This window comes from Giraffa tippelskirchi, chromosome 8, assembly GCF_054371585.1.
Source record: "Giraffa tippelskirchi isolate mGirTip1 chromosome 8, T2T-mGirTip1v1.2.pri, whole genome shotgun sequence".
In the NCBI taxonomy this organism is placed as follows: Eukaryota; Metazoa; Chordata; class Mammalia; order Artiodactyla; family Giraffidae; genus Giraffa; species Giraffa tippelskirchi.
Window position 1 is genome coordinate 127344343 of NC_137282.1, and position 17653 is coordinate 127361995.

At 53.3% G+C, this 17653-nt stretch overlaps 1 protein-coding gene across 12 annotated transcripts in view; it reads right to left on the bottom strand.

Moving 5' to 3' along the window:
* CPNE5 (copine 5) overlaps positions 1-17001 on the bottom strand; it is a 101051-nt gene extending 84050 nt beyond the window's left edge. For 6 of the 12 annotated variants that reach the window (XR_014062112.1, XM_081520297.1, XM_081520292.1 and 3 more), the window contains exons 1-2: positions 16250-17001; positions 1335-1375 (exon numbers count right to left, since the gene is read on the bottom strand). Coding sequence is in view for 9 of the 12 variants with exons in the window: in XM_081520297.1 (XP_081376423.1) it covers positions 1335-1375; positions 16250-16344 (136 nt within the window). In the remaining 3 variants the exon portion in view is untranslated. Of the gene's footprint in view, positions 1-1334; positions 1376-1676; positions 1731-2307; positions 2402-16249 lie in introns of all 12 variants that reach the window. The other 6 variants (XM_081520302.1, XM_081520293.1, XM_081520304.1 and 3 more) reach the window with 3 other exon arrangements.
* Between the last annotated feature and the right edge of the window lie 652 nt (positions 17002-17653).

Genomic DNA, 17653 nt, shown 5'->3' on the forward strand with positions numbered 1-17653 from the left:
GCTTAGAGCTAGAACCCTGGGCTCCAAAACCAGTGCTCATGCCCCTAGGCCACAGACATTTGGGGCTCTTAAATGCACCTGTTTCCCTGGGACTGAGACCTTCTGGCCCCAGACACCCTGGGCCCTCCCCACCCGCTTGGTTGTGTTAAGGCTTCACACCCTCCCGCCCCACCAGTTCTCTTTCTGCAGACGGCGTCGGTGGAACATCAGACAGCCTGATGTATGGGATCAGTGCCTTGTACATAGTGAGCACTCAGTACCAGCTCCCATGTAGGCCGCTGTAGTAGTCTTAATGCCATTGCTAACAATGGAAACCATAAGCAAAACAAAAAGGCAAGCTATGGACTGGGAGAAAATACTTGCAAACAATGGGACCCAACAGGGTTTAATTTCCAAAATATACAAACAGCTCATGCAGCTCAATAACAAAACAAACAAGCAACCCAATCAAAAACTTAGCAGAAGATCTAAATAGACATTTCTCCACAGAAGACATACAGATGGCCAATAGGAATATGACAAGATGCTCAACATTGCTTATTATTGGAGAAATGCAAATCAAAACTGCAGTGAGGTGTCATCTCACACCAGTCAGAATGGACATCACAAAAAAGTCTACAAGTACCAAGTGCTGGAGAAGCTGTGGAGAAAAGGGAACCTTCCCACACGGTTGGTAGGAATGTAAATTGGTGCAGCCACCATGGAAAACAGTATGGAGGTTTCTTAAAAAACTAAAAACAGAGTTGATGTAAGATCCTGCAATCCCACTCCTGGGAATATATCTGGAGAAAACTCTAATTTGAAAAGATACGTGCCCCTCAGTACATGTACTACAGCACTATTTACAATAGCCAAGACATGGATACAACCCAGATGTCCATGGGCAGGGGAATGGATAAAGAGGATGTGGTACATGTATTCAATGGACTGTGACTCAGCCATAAAAAAGAATGAAATTTTGCCATTTGCAGCAACATAGAGATGGTCCTACTGAGTGAAGTAAGCCAAACAGAGAAAGACATATATCATATGATAATATTTATATGTGGAATCTAAAAAATTATACAAATGAATTTATTTACAAAACATAAATAGACTTACAGACACAGAAAACAAATTTGTGGTTACCAAAGGGGAAAGGTGGTGGGGAGGGATAAATTAGGAGTTTGGGATTACTACTATATACAAAATAGATGAACAACAGGTCTTACTGCAGACCACAGAGAAGTATATTCACTATCTTATAATAAAATATCATGGGAAAGAACACAATAAACCAGACATAATGCAGTTGTTATTGTTGCTACTGTCACTACTGTCAGAGCAGGACTTACGTGGGTCAGACTTGGAGAACATGTCTTTGTCCAAAAGGTTCCTGAAAGAGGGGGAGAGAGCAGGAGTCAGCATAGCCCTGGGATCTCAGGGGATTTAGGCTGTTACTGAGACCCAAAGGCAGCCTCAGGCTTGGCTTCAGGCAAACAGGAAGCAGGAGGCTCCTTCTGCATGGTTTAGTAGGGCTCATTAGAGCTGAGTAGGCCCACGAGGTTGCTCAGCTCAGCCTTCCTAGGGTGCTTGGTGCTCCCTACCTCTCACCCCACCCCCCGACCACGCACCTCTGTGGACCCCGGTACCCTAGCTTGCACAGCACCTCGCTCTTGGGCCAAATCCCAACTTGCCCAATGTTGTAAAAATTCTGTTCTAGAAATTCTCCTTTTACCACTTCTCTGTGTCTGAAAAAAATAAAACAAAATCAAGCCATCAAAACTTCTCCATGCACTGTTCCATTCTCCCAGGCCTCTACTTAGAGCCAGTTGACTCGATCATCTCCCCTGTGCCTATGGATTAATTAATGACACCTCCCAGGAGATGCAGACTCATTTGAACAGGGTCCTTCAGTGATCAAGGCCAGAGCTAACACATGGCCCTAACAATCAGACTTGAAGTCATGCAGTAAGATGATGGACACAACAGGGAATTCTGTGGTGCTCTCATTGCCAGAGATCAGTGTCTGGTTGGAGAACTAAGCTCCTGCCAGCAACGTGGCATGGTCAACAACAACAAAAAGAGCTGATGGATAGTGTTTGGGAGCAGAGAGACAGGTGTGGCTTCCCCTTCCGTCCTGCCTCTGCGTGATCATCGCTCCCACTCACTGAGCCCCATGTGCCGCGCTCAGCACTGGGCAAATATTAGCTCCCAGTCTTCTCAGGGTCCTCCAAGGTCGGTGCTGGGGAGGCAGGATCCCATCTAACAGGGGCAACTGGGCAAGGACGTGCCCTGCACGTCTGGCGTCCCTCCCTGCACAGTGACCTGCTGCTGTCCTTGTGCAGGAAACAAGATGGCCTGACGGAAACTTGGTCTCCGGCGGGGAAGTGACTCCACCTCTCTGGGCCGGCTTCCTCATCTGCACAATAGAGATAAGAGTGCCAGCTTTGAAGGCTGCTGATGCTCAGCCTTCCCTCCGTCCTCAACCCTCAGAGCTCCCGTCCACACCCACAGTTTCCTCCTGCTTCTCTTCCAAGGGCTCTCCCAGGTGGACAGGGTTGCAAATAACCAGGGAGTTCACACTCCCTGGGGCAGCCTTCAGCCAATGATGGGCAGGAGTTAGGGCATCAATGCCCAGTTTCCTCACTCCCCTCCCAGAGATCACTCTGTGTCCCGCCCGCCGGGAGACCTGCTCCTTGAAGACCCTTGTTGACTCGGGCAAGGGCTTCATTGTCGAAGGGGCTTCCTGTGAGCCGCCCCCCCGCCCCGCCCACCTGTTGGTGCTACTGACTCCTTCCTACACTGCCCTAGAGTCACACTCTGCTCTTGCCAACCACCTCATCCATGTCCCACCTCCCTCTCAGATGTCCCCGGGGGCCTTGTCATCCCCCTTCTCCACTCCCATGCCTCACTCCCCCCAGCAGGCCCCTTGTACCCTTTCCCCAGAGAGGAGAAACCACAGACACGGAGCTATGTGGCTTCCTGCCAGCCAACTCCCAATATCAGAGCTGGATTATCTGTTATCAGATAACAGATAAGCCTTCAGGATTATCCATTCACCTTCTCCCTGAGGAAGGGGAGACTGAGGCCCAGGGAGGGACAGGGCGTGGCCATGCTGCCCGGCAAGCAGTGGTAGAGCCAGAAAGGTCTAGAAGGAGACCTTACCGGAATGCACCAACATTGAAGCCATCAGCAGAGACAGCCTGTCTGGACACCTTGACCCACAGCCAGCCCCACCACGCACACACCCCACTCTGAGGTGGGAGCCCAAGACCAACCACCAGACAGACTGACAGACGCAGCAGCCTCCTGGTAATAGCACACAGCATGCTCTGCTGCCAGGGAGGCCCCAGACTGTGCTGGTCCATCATTCCAGCTCTGGTTCCCAACAGACTCCCATCCTCTGCTCCAATCTCTTCACTCAGGGGCCTCTCCCCGAAGGTAGCTACCCTGCTAGCCCTCCAGGACCCCGAAGGCACAGAACCCCTCTGTTGGCCCCCCACTGCCCCTCTACCAGACCTGCTCCCAGCAGCGGTCACTTTGGAAACCATCTGATAAACCTCCCAGCCCTCTGCAGTGAGCATCAGCTGAAACGACGCTCACAGGCGGCTCTGAAAAGCAGGCAGCAGGAGCCACAGGTAAGACACCACCTATAGACGTGCTCATCCACAGTGAGGTGGGCTGATCTGTTCCCAGGCGGGCCCTCCCCTCCTCAGTGTGCTAGATTCAGGGCAGGAGAGTTGGTCTGGAATTATACAAAATGCCTAAATTCCAAAGATGACTCTGCAGCAGGTAGAACCTCAGGCGTGGTGAGAAGCTGGAAAGTCATAAAGAAGGTTGGGGGATGGGGGAGTAGGGGACTCTCCTTCTCAAGCAAGTGCTGAGGTTTATCTTTGAATTCTATAATGAAGTTCTGTAATTACATAAAGTCCTAGAATGTTCAAACTAGAAGGGACCTCAGAGGTCACCTTTTCTAATTCCTTTATAAATCAGGAATGTGAGACTCGGAAAGAAGGCAACTGACTTCTAGGTATCCTTCAAGTTTAGTTCTGGAATTCAGGTTCAGTCATGTCTAGGTGAGACAGAAAGAGAGTGAAACTCTGGGTTCCAGCCTAGATATGTGCGTGTGTGTGTGTGCGTGCGTGCGCGCGTGAAAGAAAGAGAAAGTCAGAGAAAGAGACACAGATATGGAGTTTTATCTTCCAAGAGAAGCAGATGGGCCTGTCTGGGCGCTGGGGCTCTCCTGGTGAGCGCGCCCGGTTGGACTAAGAAATAGAACCCAGCCTTCTAGCTTTGGTGGCTCCCTGCTCAGCGACCTTGGACTCTCACTGAGACTTAGGGTCATCCTGGCCATAGCCCTGAGGGTAATGCAAACCTGCTTCCCTCTGTTCTGTTGTGATTATCCTTACCCTCCTTCCAGAAGCATTCCTATTCGTTCTAAACTCTGCCTTCCCTGGACAGACACTGACCAACAACTATTTCCTTGGCGCTTTCTCTGGCCTGTACTGCGCCATTCTCTGGTTTATAGGACCCACGACCATACTCGGCACACCCCGGACTGCAGTATCAGGGTGCCTCTGTCTCCCATGCTCCAAAGGGTTGCAAAGAGCTGGACACGACTGAAGTCACTTAGCACACACACACACTGTCTCTCACATGGGTCGGCCCCTGTACTCCCACTTAGCTGCAGAGCCTGATGGTGAAGTGTGTGGGCTGCAGTCACACGAGCTGGGTTCACAGCCCCCCTCTGAACAAGTTACTTGCCTTCCTTGTGCCTCCGTTTCCCCGTCTGTAAAATGGAGTTATAAATAGCTCCTCCTTTAGAACTGCTGTGAAGCACTGGGACATAGCGAGGCTCATCAGACAGTTTAGTCATCGTCGGCCTGGTGCTGAGCACAGCGGTCACTCTCCTGGTGAGCGCCCAGGTTCACTTGATGACAAAGGAGAGACAGGAGGAGCGACACCAGCCACTTCCACACTCAGAGGTCCGAGGAAGCCCATCCCATCACATACATTCCCAGTTTCCCACCGGGGCTGATGCACTGAGACCCCAAGGCTCAGACATGGTGAGTGACTTGCCCACAGGCACGGGGGCAGTAAGAAGCCATGAGGTAAAAAACCAGATCTTCTACCATGAAGCAGGGCTCAAACTGCAAGGACACAAAGAGACCAGACCACAAGTGCTCTTCTCCCATCTTTGGAGAACTCAAAGAGACTTTCTTTCCAACAGGCAAAATATATTTTTTCCCCCAAGAGCATAAGATACTACAGCTGTCCAAGCTGCAACCTAAGCTTGGCTTCTTTTGTTCCTTAAATCAAGGTCAGGGAGCCGAGGCCAACGCTCTTTTCCTCACCGCTCTCCCCTCAGAATAATTTCTGAAACGGTTATAGGAAGAATGACCATGCACTGGGCAGTGAGGGGAGAAGACCCCGGCAAAGACAGAAAACGCTGGAAAGGCCAAAGTGAGAATCCCGCCAAGCACTAAAGGACAGAGCCGGAGGGCGACACCTTCCCGAGGAGGGGCTTAAAGAGTCCGAGCAGAGGTGAGGCTCTCTAGTCAGAAAGAGGAAGAGACACAGGGAGTCTCAGTCTGAGGAAAAACAGCAATGCCACCAGGAAGCTACAATCTGAGAGGGGGACACAGCCCTGCCCTCAGGGAGCCCAGTCTGAGGGGAAACACAGCCCTGCCTCAGGGAGCCCAGTCTGAGAGGAGACACAGCCCTGCCTCAGGGAGCCCCAGTCTAAGGGAAGACACAGCCCTGCCTCAGGGAGCCCCTGACTAAGGGGAGATTCAGCCCTGCCTTCAGGGAGCCCCAGGCTGAGGGGAGACACAGACCCGTCCTCAGGGAGCCCAGTCTGAGAGGAGACACAGCCCTGCCTCAGGGAGCCCCAGTCTAAGGGAAGACACAGCCCTGCCTCAGGGAGCCCCAGTCTGAGGGGAGACACAGCCCCGCCTCAGGGAGCCCCAGGCTGAGGGGAGACACAGACCCGTCCTCAGGGAGCCCAGTCTGAGGGGAGACACAGCCCTGTCTCAGGGAGCCCCAGGTTGAGGGGAGACACAGCCCTGCCCTCAGGGAGCCCCGGTCTGAGGGGAGACACAGACCCGTCCTCAGGGAGTCCAGTCTGAGGGGAGACACAGCCCTGTCTCAGGGAGCCCCAGGTTGAGGGGAGACACAGCCCTGCCCTCAGGGAGCCCCGGTCTGAGGGGAGACACAGACCCGTCCTCAGGGAGTCCAGTCTGAGGGGAGACACAGCCCTGTCTCAGGGAGCCCCAGGTTGAGGGGAGACACAGCCCTGCCCTCAGGGAGCCCAGTCTGAGGGGAGACACAGCCCTGCCTCAGGGAGCCCCAGGCTGAGGGGAGACACAGCCCTGCCCTCAGGGAGCCCCGGTCTGAGAGGGTGGACACATTTCCTCTGAGCTAAACTGCTGGGTGAACTGATTATCACATCTTCAGTGTTTAAACAAGTCTATGGGCTTCCCAGGTGTCTCAGTGGTAAAGAATAGGCCTGCCAATGCAGGAGACACAGGAGATGGGGGTTCGATCCCTGGGTCAGGAAGATCTACTGGAGGAGGAAATGGCAACCCACTCTAGTATTCTTGCTTCGAGAATCCTCATGGACAGAGGAGCCTGGTGAGCTTCAGTCCATAGGGTCGCAGAGTCAGACACAACTGAGTGACTGAGCATGCATGCAAACAAAGCCCATACATGCTCCATGGATTTACTAGCAATAACTCTTGATACAGAATAGAAGGAAACACTCCATGAGGATGTATCTCAGCTTTTCTTGACTGTAGGCCCCTAACTGAGGTCCATGAGTCCCTTTAAACTATTAGCAAAATGTGGCATATTGATCCATATGGACGCACCCTTCTTTTGGAGAGCTTTCATCACATTCCCAAAGAGGTTCATGAGATTCAAAAGGCCAAGGAAATATGGTTTAGCTTCTTTCCAACAGCCTCCCTAAGCATCCCTGCAACCTCTGGCAAAAAGCTGGTGGTGATGAGCACATAACTTGCACCTTCAATACTGGATCCAGAACCCAGCTCTTTCCGTGCTATCTAGGAACTCACTTAATCCGCCTGTGCCTCTGTATCCCCATCTGTAAAGTGGGAGTAATCACAGTCCCTCCCTCCTGCAAGTTTTCTGAGAATTAATAGAGTTCATATATGCAACACAGAACAGTGTCTGGCACATAGTAATTTGCAATTCAGTGCCTGGTATACAATGTTATTGTTGTTCAGTCACTCAGTCATGTCCGACTCTTCACAACCCCATGGACTGCAGCACATCAGGCTCCCCTGATATTAACCATCTCACAGAGTTTGCTCAAACTCATGTCCATTGAGTCGGTGATGCCATCCAATCATCTCGTCCTCTGCCATTCCCTTCTCCTCATGCCCTCAATCTTTCCCAGCATCAGGGTGTTTTCCAATGAGTCGGCTCTTTGTATCAGGTGGCCGAAGTATTGGAGCTTCAGCTTCAGCATCAGTCCTTCCAATGAATATTCAGGGTTGATTTCCTTTAGGATGGACTGGTTTGATCTCCTTGCAGTCCAAGGGACTCTCAAGAGTCTTCTCCAACACTTCTTTATGGTCCAACTCTCACATCCACACATGACTACTGGAACCTTTGACCACACAGACCTTTATGGGCAAAGTGATGTCTGTGCTGTTTAATACACAGGCACACAATAAGTGCTCACAAAAGCCCTGTGGAGGATAAGGTGTCTTGTAGGGATTCCCTGTGTTCTCCCCTCTCTGTTCCCTAAATGCTGGGCTTGATCAGGACTGTGAGCACCTGCATGTCCTCAGCCCATCACTGCCCATCTCCTTCACTGAGGAGAGCAGACTGGGACAAGTGAGTCACTATCAGGGAGAAACAGGAATCCTGAAGAGGCTGGAGAGACCCCAGAGCTTGAGGGGCCTGCCAGAAGCACCCTATTTCTGTATGGAACATTTTAACACCAACATCTGGTCAACCCCCAGTAGGCAGAGGGTGCGAGAGGGCCACATTAACCATGGATATGTGTGCACGCTTAGTCGCTCAGTCACGTCCAACTCTTTGCAACCCCACGAACTGTAGCCTGCCAGGCTCCTCTGTCCATGGGGGTTCTCCAGACAGAATACTGGAGTGGGTTGCCATGCCCTCTTCCAGGGTACCTTCCCAACCCAGAGATTGACCCAGGTCTTCCGCATTGCAGGTGGATTCTTTACCATCTGAGCCACCAGGGAAGCCCAAGAATACTGGAGTGCTATCCCTTCTCCAGGGGATCTTTTCGATCCAGGTATTGAACCAGGGTCTCCTGCATTGCAGGCAGATTCTTTACCAGTTGAGCTACCAGGGAAGCCCAGTCATGGATATAATCTGCACCAAATCCTTTGTTGGGTGCTTAACCTATGACATCCTATTCACCCTGCGAATGAATGCAGGGAGACAGACACTGTCTCATTCTACAGGGAAGGTAGTTGGGGTGGAGGAGTGCCAGTATTCTCCAGCTTAGCTGGAGCCCTGAGACTGAACTCTGAAGCCGGAGCCCATTCAGAGGTGCTATGGGGAGGCGGGGGCGCCTGTGTTACCAAAACCCAGGGTCTCCCAAATCCCCATCCCAGCCAGCAGTACCCTTCACATCCTCACTCCTCCGCTTCCTGTCCCCTAGCTTCATCAGGGCTGCTCGCAAAGGAACAGCTGAAGAGAAGTGGAGGGCTTTCCATCTCCCCCTGCTCCGCTCCCTGTTCTAACAGGCAGAAGTAATCTCAGTAAAGGCAAAGAGGGAGCTGGGGAGGAGAGGGACCTTGGCACCCAGCCCCTGGCACTCGCCCATCTCCCCTTTCAGATCCTGTTCCTCACGCCCGTGCACTGTCTCCGTGCCAAGCAACCGCATCGAGGTCTAAAAAGCAATTTTCACATGGCTTAAAGAGCTCTCCTTCCTGGAGCTATTTGCATTTTTGTTATTATTAATTATTGTAATAATTGTCCCTCCTAAGCTGCATGACCGAGGAAAAGAGCCTGAGCTCTGCCTCAGATCCATTCAAACTAGAATCTCCACACAGCCACATGGTAATTCTGTGACCCTGAACAAGCTACTTAACCTCAGTTTCCTCATCAGTGCATGCAGTCACATACCTGTCCTGTGAAGCTGTGAAGCCAACAGCTTACAATAGAAATGTAGGCAGCACTTCCTTATGCCCCCTCCTGTCCCATTCATCAAGTCTTAAAATTTCTCCTATTGGGAACTTCAGGCACTATGAAAGGCCAGCAGAGGGGACTATGGGGAGACTGAGGGGATATCAGGGGACAGAAGCACCTTGCAATGTTTTGGAATCACTTTAAGTCTTTTGGTCTTGACCAGGAAACTAGAAGAAAAAGATGTTGTGAAGAGTCCAGCCAAGCTATGCTTGGGAAATCAGTCCCCAGTCACTTAACACTGGCTGTCTACTAAATGCAGGAAAATCTGAGGACCCCAAACTCTAGGCCCCTTTTAGCCTCAGGGATCTCAGGGAACCTATGGGTCACTTGGAAAGCCTCCTACTTGTGGCAGAGTCCATGGCTGTCCAATCAACAAATATTCCTCACTTCCTTCCTAACAGAATCCACACTGGTTCAGGTATCTGATGCAGCTGCCCTGAAGTCACAGAAGGTAGGCTCCTGTCCCTGTTGCTGTTGACTGATTGTGTAACCCCAAAAATGTATACTCTGAAACACCACCCCTCAATGTGCTGGTATGTGGAGGTCTTGGGAGGTAATTAGTGTCATTTGAGGTCATGAGGGTGGGTCCTTCATGGTGGGATTAGTGCCCTTATAAGAAGAGCTTGCTCTAGCTCTCACTTTCTCTTTCTGCCATGTGAGAACAGTGAGAAGGTGGCCATCTGAAGCTAGGAAGAGAGTCCTCACCAGAATGTGACAACCTGATCTTGGACTTCCATCCTTGCAAACTGTGAGAAATAAATTTCTCTTGTTTAAGCCACCCAGTCTATGGTATTCTGTTATGCCAGCCCAAACTGACTAATATACTGGTTCTAGGGGTGGACATGAAACCTGGCTCTGGCCACTGAGATAGAAGGGAAAGTCTGTTGAGAAATTTTTGAGACGGATTGTGCTTTCTAGATTAAAAAAGAACTTTTCAAAGAGAGGTCTTTGGCCCTATGTCTTGCTTCCTGTCTTTGGATGCTGCTGTGATGCCTAGAACAGAGGCAATCATTCTGTAACAACGAGGTCCACCTTTTGGATGATGACAAGATAGAAGGGCGGCAGTTGGGTGCCCAGGCAAAGTGAGCAGACAAACCAGAACTGTGAAGACCTTCCTACAGATTCCTTGTGATTTGAGAAAAATAAGTGTATTTTGGGTTTGATCCACTATCAGAATTCCTGTTACTTACAGCCAAAGCATTCCTAACTGAACCTGATTCCTCTGTGCCCCAAAGGTTGTTCCACGTATTCCCCTCACCTCCTCTCCACTCTCTCCCCAGTGGTAGATCATCTCTAGCAATGGCCTTAAGTCTGAGCAGAGAGAACAGGGGGCTGGGAGAGGACAGATGATAAGTTGCTACTTTATAGTCTGGATGCTGTGGAAAGCCAGCTGCCTTTCTGTGCCTCTCTCTGGCCTCTGCTCCCTAGAGATTCCTCTGAGTTTGCCTCTCAGAATCAAAGGCATCACTGAGCAAGAACGCCTCTTTCATCTCTGGAGATAGAGTACCTACTTCTTGGTTGCATCTACCATGGTTGGAACCCGGGCCCTACTGCAGTCCTCATCACTGGACACCCTAATCCTCAGCGTGAAGAAGCTCTCAAGGTTTTGAAGTCTGAGGAAAGTGGATTTGGATCCCTTTTTCTAAAACACACTAACCGTACAGCCTTGGGCTGGTTCCTGAACCTGAGCCCTAGTCTACTAATCAGTGAAAAGGGAAAATACTACTATCTAGTTCACAGGATGGTTGTAAGGTTAAAAAAGATGCAGTCATTGTGGTAGGTAGAAATTCAAGATGGTCCCCAAGATTTCATGCCTGCTGTACAAGCCTGCACAATCCCTTCCCCTTGAGTGTGAGTGGGGATATGATAGGATACTCACTCCTGTTACTTTATATTAAGTCACAGACTCTGGAGAGATTTATCCCACTGGCTTTCAAGAAGCAGGCTGCCATGCAGTGAGAGGTCCACATGGCTAGGACCTGAGGGCGGCCTGTAGGAGCTAAGAGCTCCAATCTGACAACCAAGAACACAGGACTTTCACCTTATAGCTGCAAGGAATTAAACTCTGCCAACAACCTAAATGAGCTTGGCTTGGACCCCAAGCCTCAGATGAGATCATAGCCCCTGCAGACACCTCGATTTCAGCCTGGGGAGACCCAGAGCGGAGAAGCCAGCCGTGCTGTATCTGGGCTGCTGACCCTACAGAAACGGTAAGATAATAAATGGCCATTGTTTTAAGCCCTAGGATTGTGGTGATTTGTTACGCAGCAATTGAAAACTAATAAAAACCATCTGAGTTTGGACCAAATTGCTATTTGGGTAGGTTAAAAACAGTGAGTATAGGCAACTGTATATGGTTCAGCCTAATACAGAAGTTAAGTGCCTAGCATGTAGTAAGCACTCAATAAATCCCACCGTTATTATTCCCCTGGCTCCTCTAAATGGTATCTTGACATATTCAGTGGCTGGATATGTCTCTTTTCCCCAGCACTGGCTCTAACAGCTGCCACACTGCCCCCAGGCCCCCTCCTTCGCCAAAACCACCCTCACCCTGCCTGTCAGAAGACAGCGTTCTGAGCCCATTCACACCCCTTCTGAGAGGCTGAGGGCACCGCTCTGGAGCTAGGCTGCCTCTCAAGCCCTAGGGCAGCAAAACGCCAACCTGAACAGACAGCAGAAAACAACATCTCTGGGCAGAGGCAACAGCTGCCCACCAGCCCCACGTCTGCTGCAGGGGCGTGGGCAGCCGCTTGAGAGACCCCGGCAGGGCTAAGCCACTGCCCGCCTCTGGGCTGTCCCCTCTTTGCCTCCCCTGCTGGTCTCAGGAAGCCCACCATGTAGAACTGTGCACTGCTTCTGCCAGCAAGACCCCGAGGAAGTGCACAGGTTTCTGTTACATAAAAAATGCAAATTGCCCTTTCTAACCAACAAGCTGGTCTGGATCCCGGCATCAGATGAGGCATAGAGAAATAGTGGGGGCCTTGGGAACAGGGCACTGGACAGATGAGGTTTTTATGGGTTTTTTTGACAGGTAAGTTTTGGCTGGGTCTGCAAGGAGACTACTAAAGTCAGGAAAGGTCTGAAACAGGCCGTCAGAGGAGGGAGAAGCTCGTGGCTCACACTTGCTACGATGTCCGCTGGAATCCGGTTTCGCAAACCATTATTCCCAAAACAACTCCTCAGAGTCTCTAATGCACCGTTTGTCAAATATGTGTCAATAAAGCTGGGAGTGGGGGAAACAGAACTTCCTAGATGGATCAGATCTCCAAGACCCACGCAAACCAGCTATAGAGACAGATTTTTATTTATTTTCAGGTGTCAAATAATAGGCACATAAATTACTATTCCTGGATTAATCCATTTCATCCTTCTACTGTAATAAGGATTATTACACTTCCTTTACAAATGAGGAAACCACGGCCCAAGTACTTCACCCGAGATCACAGGGATTGAAGCCAGGAAGAGAGACCCCACAGACCAGAGGCTTTAAAATCTTTGACCCTGAGTTTACCAAAGGAGGAGAAGGGAGCGGCGGAGGATGAAATGGTTAGATGGCATCACTGACTTAATGGACATGACTTTGAGCAAGCTCCGAGAGATGGTGAAAGACAGGGAAGCCTGGCACCGTGCTGCAGTCCATGGGGTCACAAAGAGTCGAACGCGAATGAACAACTGAACAACAACATTACCAAAATCGGTAAAAACAGTTATTTGGGAGTAGACAGTAAAGGACCTGCCTGCAATGCAGGAGAAGTGGGTTCAATCCCTGGGTAGGAAAGATCCCCTGGAGAAGAGAATGTCAACCCACTCCAGTATTCTTGCCTGGAGAATTCCACGGACAGAGGGGCCTGGTGGGCTACAGTCCATGGGGTCACAAAGAGTTGGACACAACTGAGTGACTAACAAAAACACACATACACAGACTATAGATTAGCCCAGGAAATACCAACACGAAGAACCAGGGGCTGAAACATGTCCACCCCACAGTGTCATCTGCCTTCAGCAGAGGCTTCGGTGGGCGTCCACTGTGGTCCTGTGCTGGGGCTCACACGTGTCCCCGTGCCAAGCAGCTTGGCTCAGCTAGCAGTGTCCTAGGATAGGCACAGTGCGGGGTCAGTTCCTCCCTCAGGCAACAGCAGAAACCTCTGAAGGCTGCAGGGGTGGCAGGGACTTTCCTAAGAAGCAGAGAGGGAAGGGAACTAGCTCCCAGGACAGTTTCCAGTTCCTTTGAAACACTGGCCCCCTCATCCTGAGATGCCTGCTCTGAAGCCCTCTGGAACTCAGTCCATCAATACCTTTGCCTACCCTACTATTCCCTGCCCCTACCCACTATTCCCTGTCACCTAGATGTTCAGGGCAGGGGCATCCCATAACCTCCTCCCCTGGGGCTCAGTCAATGCTGACCATGGAATGCAACGGAAGAGGCCAGGACTTCCAGTAATTGGTGGCCATGGAGTATAGAATATGCTGGAGAAAGCCATTCTGTGCAGCTCTCCCTCCTCCCCCTCCTCCTCCTTTTCCTTTCTTCTCTCTCCCTCTCTCAATCTGTTCTAGAAACTGGATAGTTGGACTTGGTTGAGGCAAAGAGATGGATTGATGATTTCAAGCCTGCCCACATTGTGCTCTTGCCTCCTCTCTGTTCCAGGTGACTCCTCCCTTCACCCCTTCCTACCAGAACCCCATTTTCCCCACCCTCTGGCTTCGGGGAGGGTGGGAGAGCAGGGCCTGGGTCATGCCCTCCCCAGCCTGATATCCCATGAAAAGGACTAAGCACCATGGTTGGTCCCAGAACCATATCCCTCAGGAACTCAACTGCATCCCTGGGTACCACCTAGGCCAAAAGTTGAGTCTTTGGACACCTCTACTTTCAGAGAGTAAACAGGAGGGGCTAAGTGCTACTGCCTTACAGTAATCATTGTAGCTATTTATTGAGCACCTACTGTATGCGAAGCAAGTGGAAAGCAGCATGCTGGATGCTTCATGATCCTCTACTCCTGTAAGTTAATTCCTCCAACCGGATTTATTGAGGATCTGCTACATGCCAGCCACACTTCCAAGCACGTGAGCTAGCTTGGCAAGGTTTCTCAATGAATATGAGACCTCCTAGGGCTGCAGGTGGTTTGCACTTGACAAATGGGAGAAACCGAGGCTAAAAGTTTGCCACCGATGGTGGAGCAAATTCCATCCTAAGGTATCTGATCCAAAGCCACAATGCCCTGTGCCCTCCGCCTCCTCTCCCTGCCATGGAAGCAGAAGGTTCATGAATCTGAGTCAGAGTGGGGACTCCCACTTCCAAGAAGGAAAAAGAGAGAGAAAGAAAGAAAAAAAACCAGTTACTTTAGGGGAAGAGGAATGAAGTCTGTACACCCGAGATGTCTTCAGAGGTTTTGGGCTCAGTATGTGAGAGACCCCCTGGCCCAGGCTGAGTGCTCAGGACTCAGTGGACGCCTGAGGCAGTGATTTGGGCTGGGTGTCCCATGGGTGAGAAGGATGGCTGGAAGTGGGGAGCATGAGGCCAGACTTTTCAGGATGAGGAGCGGGGACATCAACTGGCAGAGATGAAGACCGGGTGAGATCTGATGGAGAAGGTGCCGTTCAGAGGTTCTGGGGTGAAAAGGACCCTGAGACAGCTCTGACACGGGCATGATTGAAGGCTGGGCTGGGAAGGAGCGTCAGGCTGTGTCCCCACAGCGGAAGGGAGGGCAGGCTGGGGCAGCTGCGGATGGCTGAGGGGAGTCTCCCAGCGGAGTAATGAGAAGATGCAAATGGCCTTGGGAGGTGATCCTGACAAAACTGCGTGTGGGACCATGGGGCAGAAATGTGGCAGTTATCATAGGAGCCCCCAGAAGGGCCTTAACACTAGGGGACAGCAATGCTCCACCACATCAGCTCTCACTCCTACTCCCCTAACCCCCACTCCTGCTCCCCGAACCCTTCCTCTTTCACATCCCAGCCCAGCTTCTCTGGTCCATCTACATACACCTCCCCAGGGTCACAATTTGAGAACACAGGGTTGGGGGAGTGCCACGAAGGTGGGTGAAACATCCGACCAAGAGAGGCCTGCAAGACGATGGGGCAGGCGATCTGGGATGAGTGCATACCCAGGAGCCCAGAGATGCTGTTGGTCACTCTGGGCAGGGGAATGGCATCTCCTGCAGAGGTGGGGTCTGCACTGACCACACTGCTCCTCACAGTCCCAGCAAGGCAGTGACCCTAGGCCAGCCGCAGGGTGACTGCACTAGGGGAGGCATCCCCCCTAGCCCACCTGTACCCCTCACTGCTTGGGGCAGCCTTCCTCTCAGATGGCAGAACCTGGGGGAGACCCAGCTCCAATGGCCCCCCCGTGACTCCCAAAGCCTGTGTGACCTGGCTGAGGATTTAGGGGTGGGAGCCCACAAAAACTCTCCTCTCCCTCCCCTGCTGGACTCTAAACTTCCACACTCAGTGTCCTAGTCCTTTGGCTTAAGGTTTTGTACCCCAGTTATTGTTTTCTTTAATGGTGCCACTTCGAGTTGTTATCAGTCATCCACAGCTCAGTATGAGTGAGCCCTGATCCTTTCCCAAGAGTCGGTTTTGCTGTTGGAGGTGAAGAAAGGCTTTAGGATCCTGGGGGTCTGGAAGGGGGGGCGGGGAGGGAGGAGAGAGTGGGGGTGTTGGGGCGAAGGAGCGGGGAGAAGACAGGGAAGGAGGGCGCAGAAGGCAGAGGCTGGGCACGCCTGGGAGGGATGAGGCAAATCCCTCTCTTCTCCATTTGGGGAGGGGACGATCAGAAATAGACTGCGTGAAGACCCTGCTGTGTTCGTTCACTACCTCCCTTTCCCACCTCCGGCTCCCGGATCCCTACCCCCGCGTCTTCTTATCTCCTCGCAACATCAGCCCGGAGTGCAAACTTTCCCGGATAAGACCCTGAGCCTGGCTTCCCATTCCGCCTTCGCCACCCGTGGCTGGGCAGGGACTCTTGCCCGACAGGCGGAGGGGCGTCCTGGAGACGAGCACGCTCTGGAAGGGGGCGCACGGAGGTAGACGGGGATCCGGCTCCAGGGGCGGGGCGAGGGGACCCGGACAGCGGGCGGCTCACCTGCAGGACACGGTGATCTCCACCTTGGTGGCCGGGATGCTGCCCGCCAAGGAGTCGAACTCGCTCAGCGACGCCATGTCCTCGGGCTGTTCCATAGCCCACCGCGCCCCCCACCCCAAATTAGTCAGTCCCGGCGCGATTCACGCCTCCTCCGGAGCAACAGAAACCCTAGGCTCTCCCCCCAACTCCGGAGCCGGGGCTGGGCGGCAAAGGGAGGAGAGAGGAGAGCTAAGAGGGGGCGTGGGAAGTGAGAGAGGGAAGGGGGCGGAGGGAGCGGGGGCCGAGGATAGAGGAGGGGGTGCGGGTGACGCCACGAGGAGGCTGGGGACCCAGTGTTGAGGGGCAAAGCGCTCAGGGAGCTGGGGCGCAGCGGGGAGAGGCGGAGGGGCGCGAGGCGAGGGCGCCGGGAGGGACGCGCAGAGTGGTGGAGAGAGCACCGGGAAAGGGGCGGGGAGCTCGGGGCGGGGGCAGAAGGGGTGCAGGAGAGGGAGAGGGGGTGTGGGGGTCGAGTGGAGCCCGGGCTGTGGGGGCGGCGGGACTCAGGCAGCGCGGAGCGAGCCCGGAGCGCCCGGGCTGCGGCGCCACTCGCTGGGTCTCCGCGCGGGCGGCGGCGAGGCTGGGGACGCGACTCCGAGCGCCACCTCCTCGGCTCGGGCTCTGGCTCCGGGGCGCCCGGGCTGCGGGAAAATCAAATCTGCGTGAAGCCGCCGCCTCCCGCCACCCGGGGCGGGCCGCTTGCGGGGTCCGCGAGCGCCGGAGGGGGCGCCCGCAGGGGCCGGGGCGGGGCCGCGGGCGGGGTCTGCGCGCGAGTGAATCTGTGTGTGTGCGTGTGGCGGGCGTGGGGACGCGGTTCCAGATGCTGGGAGCCTGGGGGGTGACGGCTAGAAATGGTCTCGGCCGTGTGCCTCTTCGTCTGCGCCCGCGCTCCACTCCCCACCTCCCGGAGGGTCTTGGTACCCGGGGAGACAGAAGATGTCTGAACCCAGGAGCATCTGTTTGGGGAGGGTCTCTGCGGAGCGGGGGTGGGGAGGGACCTGGGTACACAGCATCTCCCCCAGAGGTTTGGGGGCGTCTCTGCTGAGGGTGCGCCCCAACGCGGGGGAGGGGGCGGGTCTCAGTCCAGAAACAGATTTTACATCTCCTGGGGAAGCGTGTGGGGCCGACCCCAATGCCCGGAGGGGCCGCCTCAGTGAGGGTCCTTAGGCCTAGGCAGCGTGGGTACATGGGCGCTCCCACATCCGCCTCTGCCCCCCGCCGGGCCTGGCCACGCGGAGTCGGCCATCTAAGCCACGCGACAGCGCCCTCCCCATCCCCGGCCCGTCGTGACCACACGGCTTAGCCAGCCCCCGGGTCTAGAAGCTTCCTCCAACCAGGCAGAGGGCGGCCCGAGCTCTCCAGGCTTCT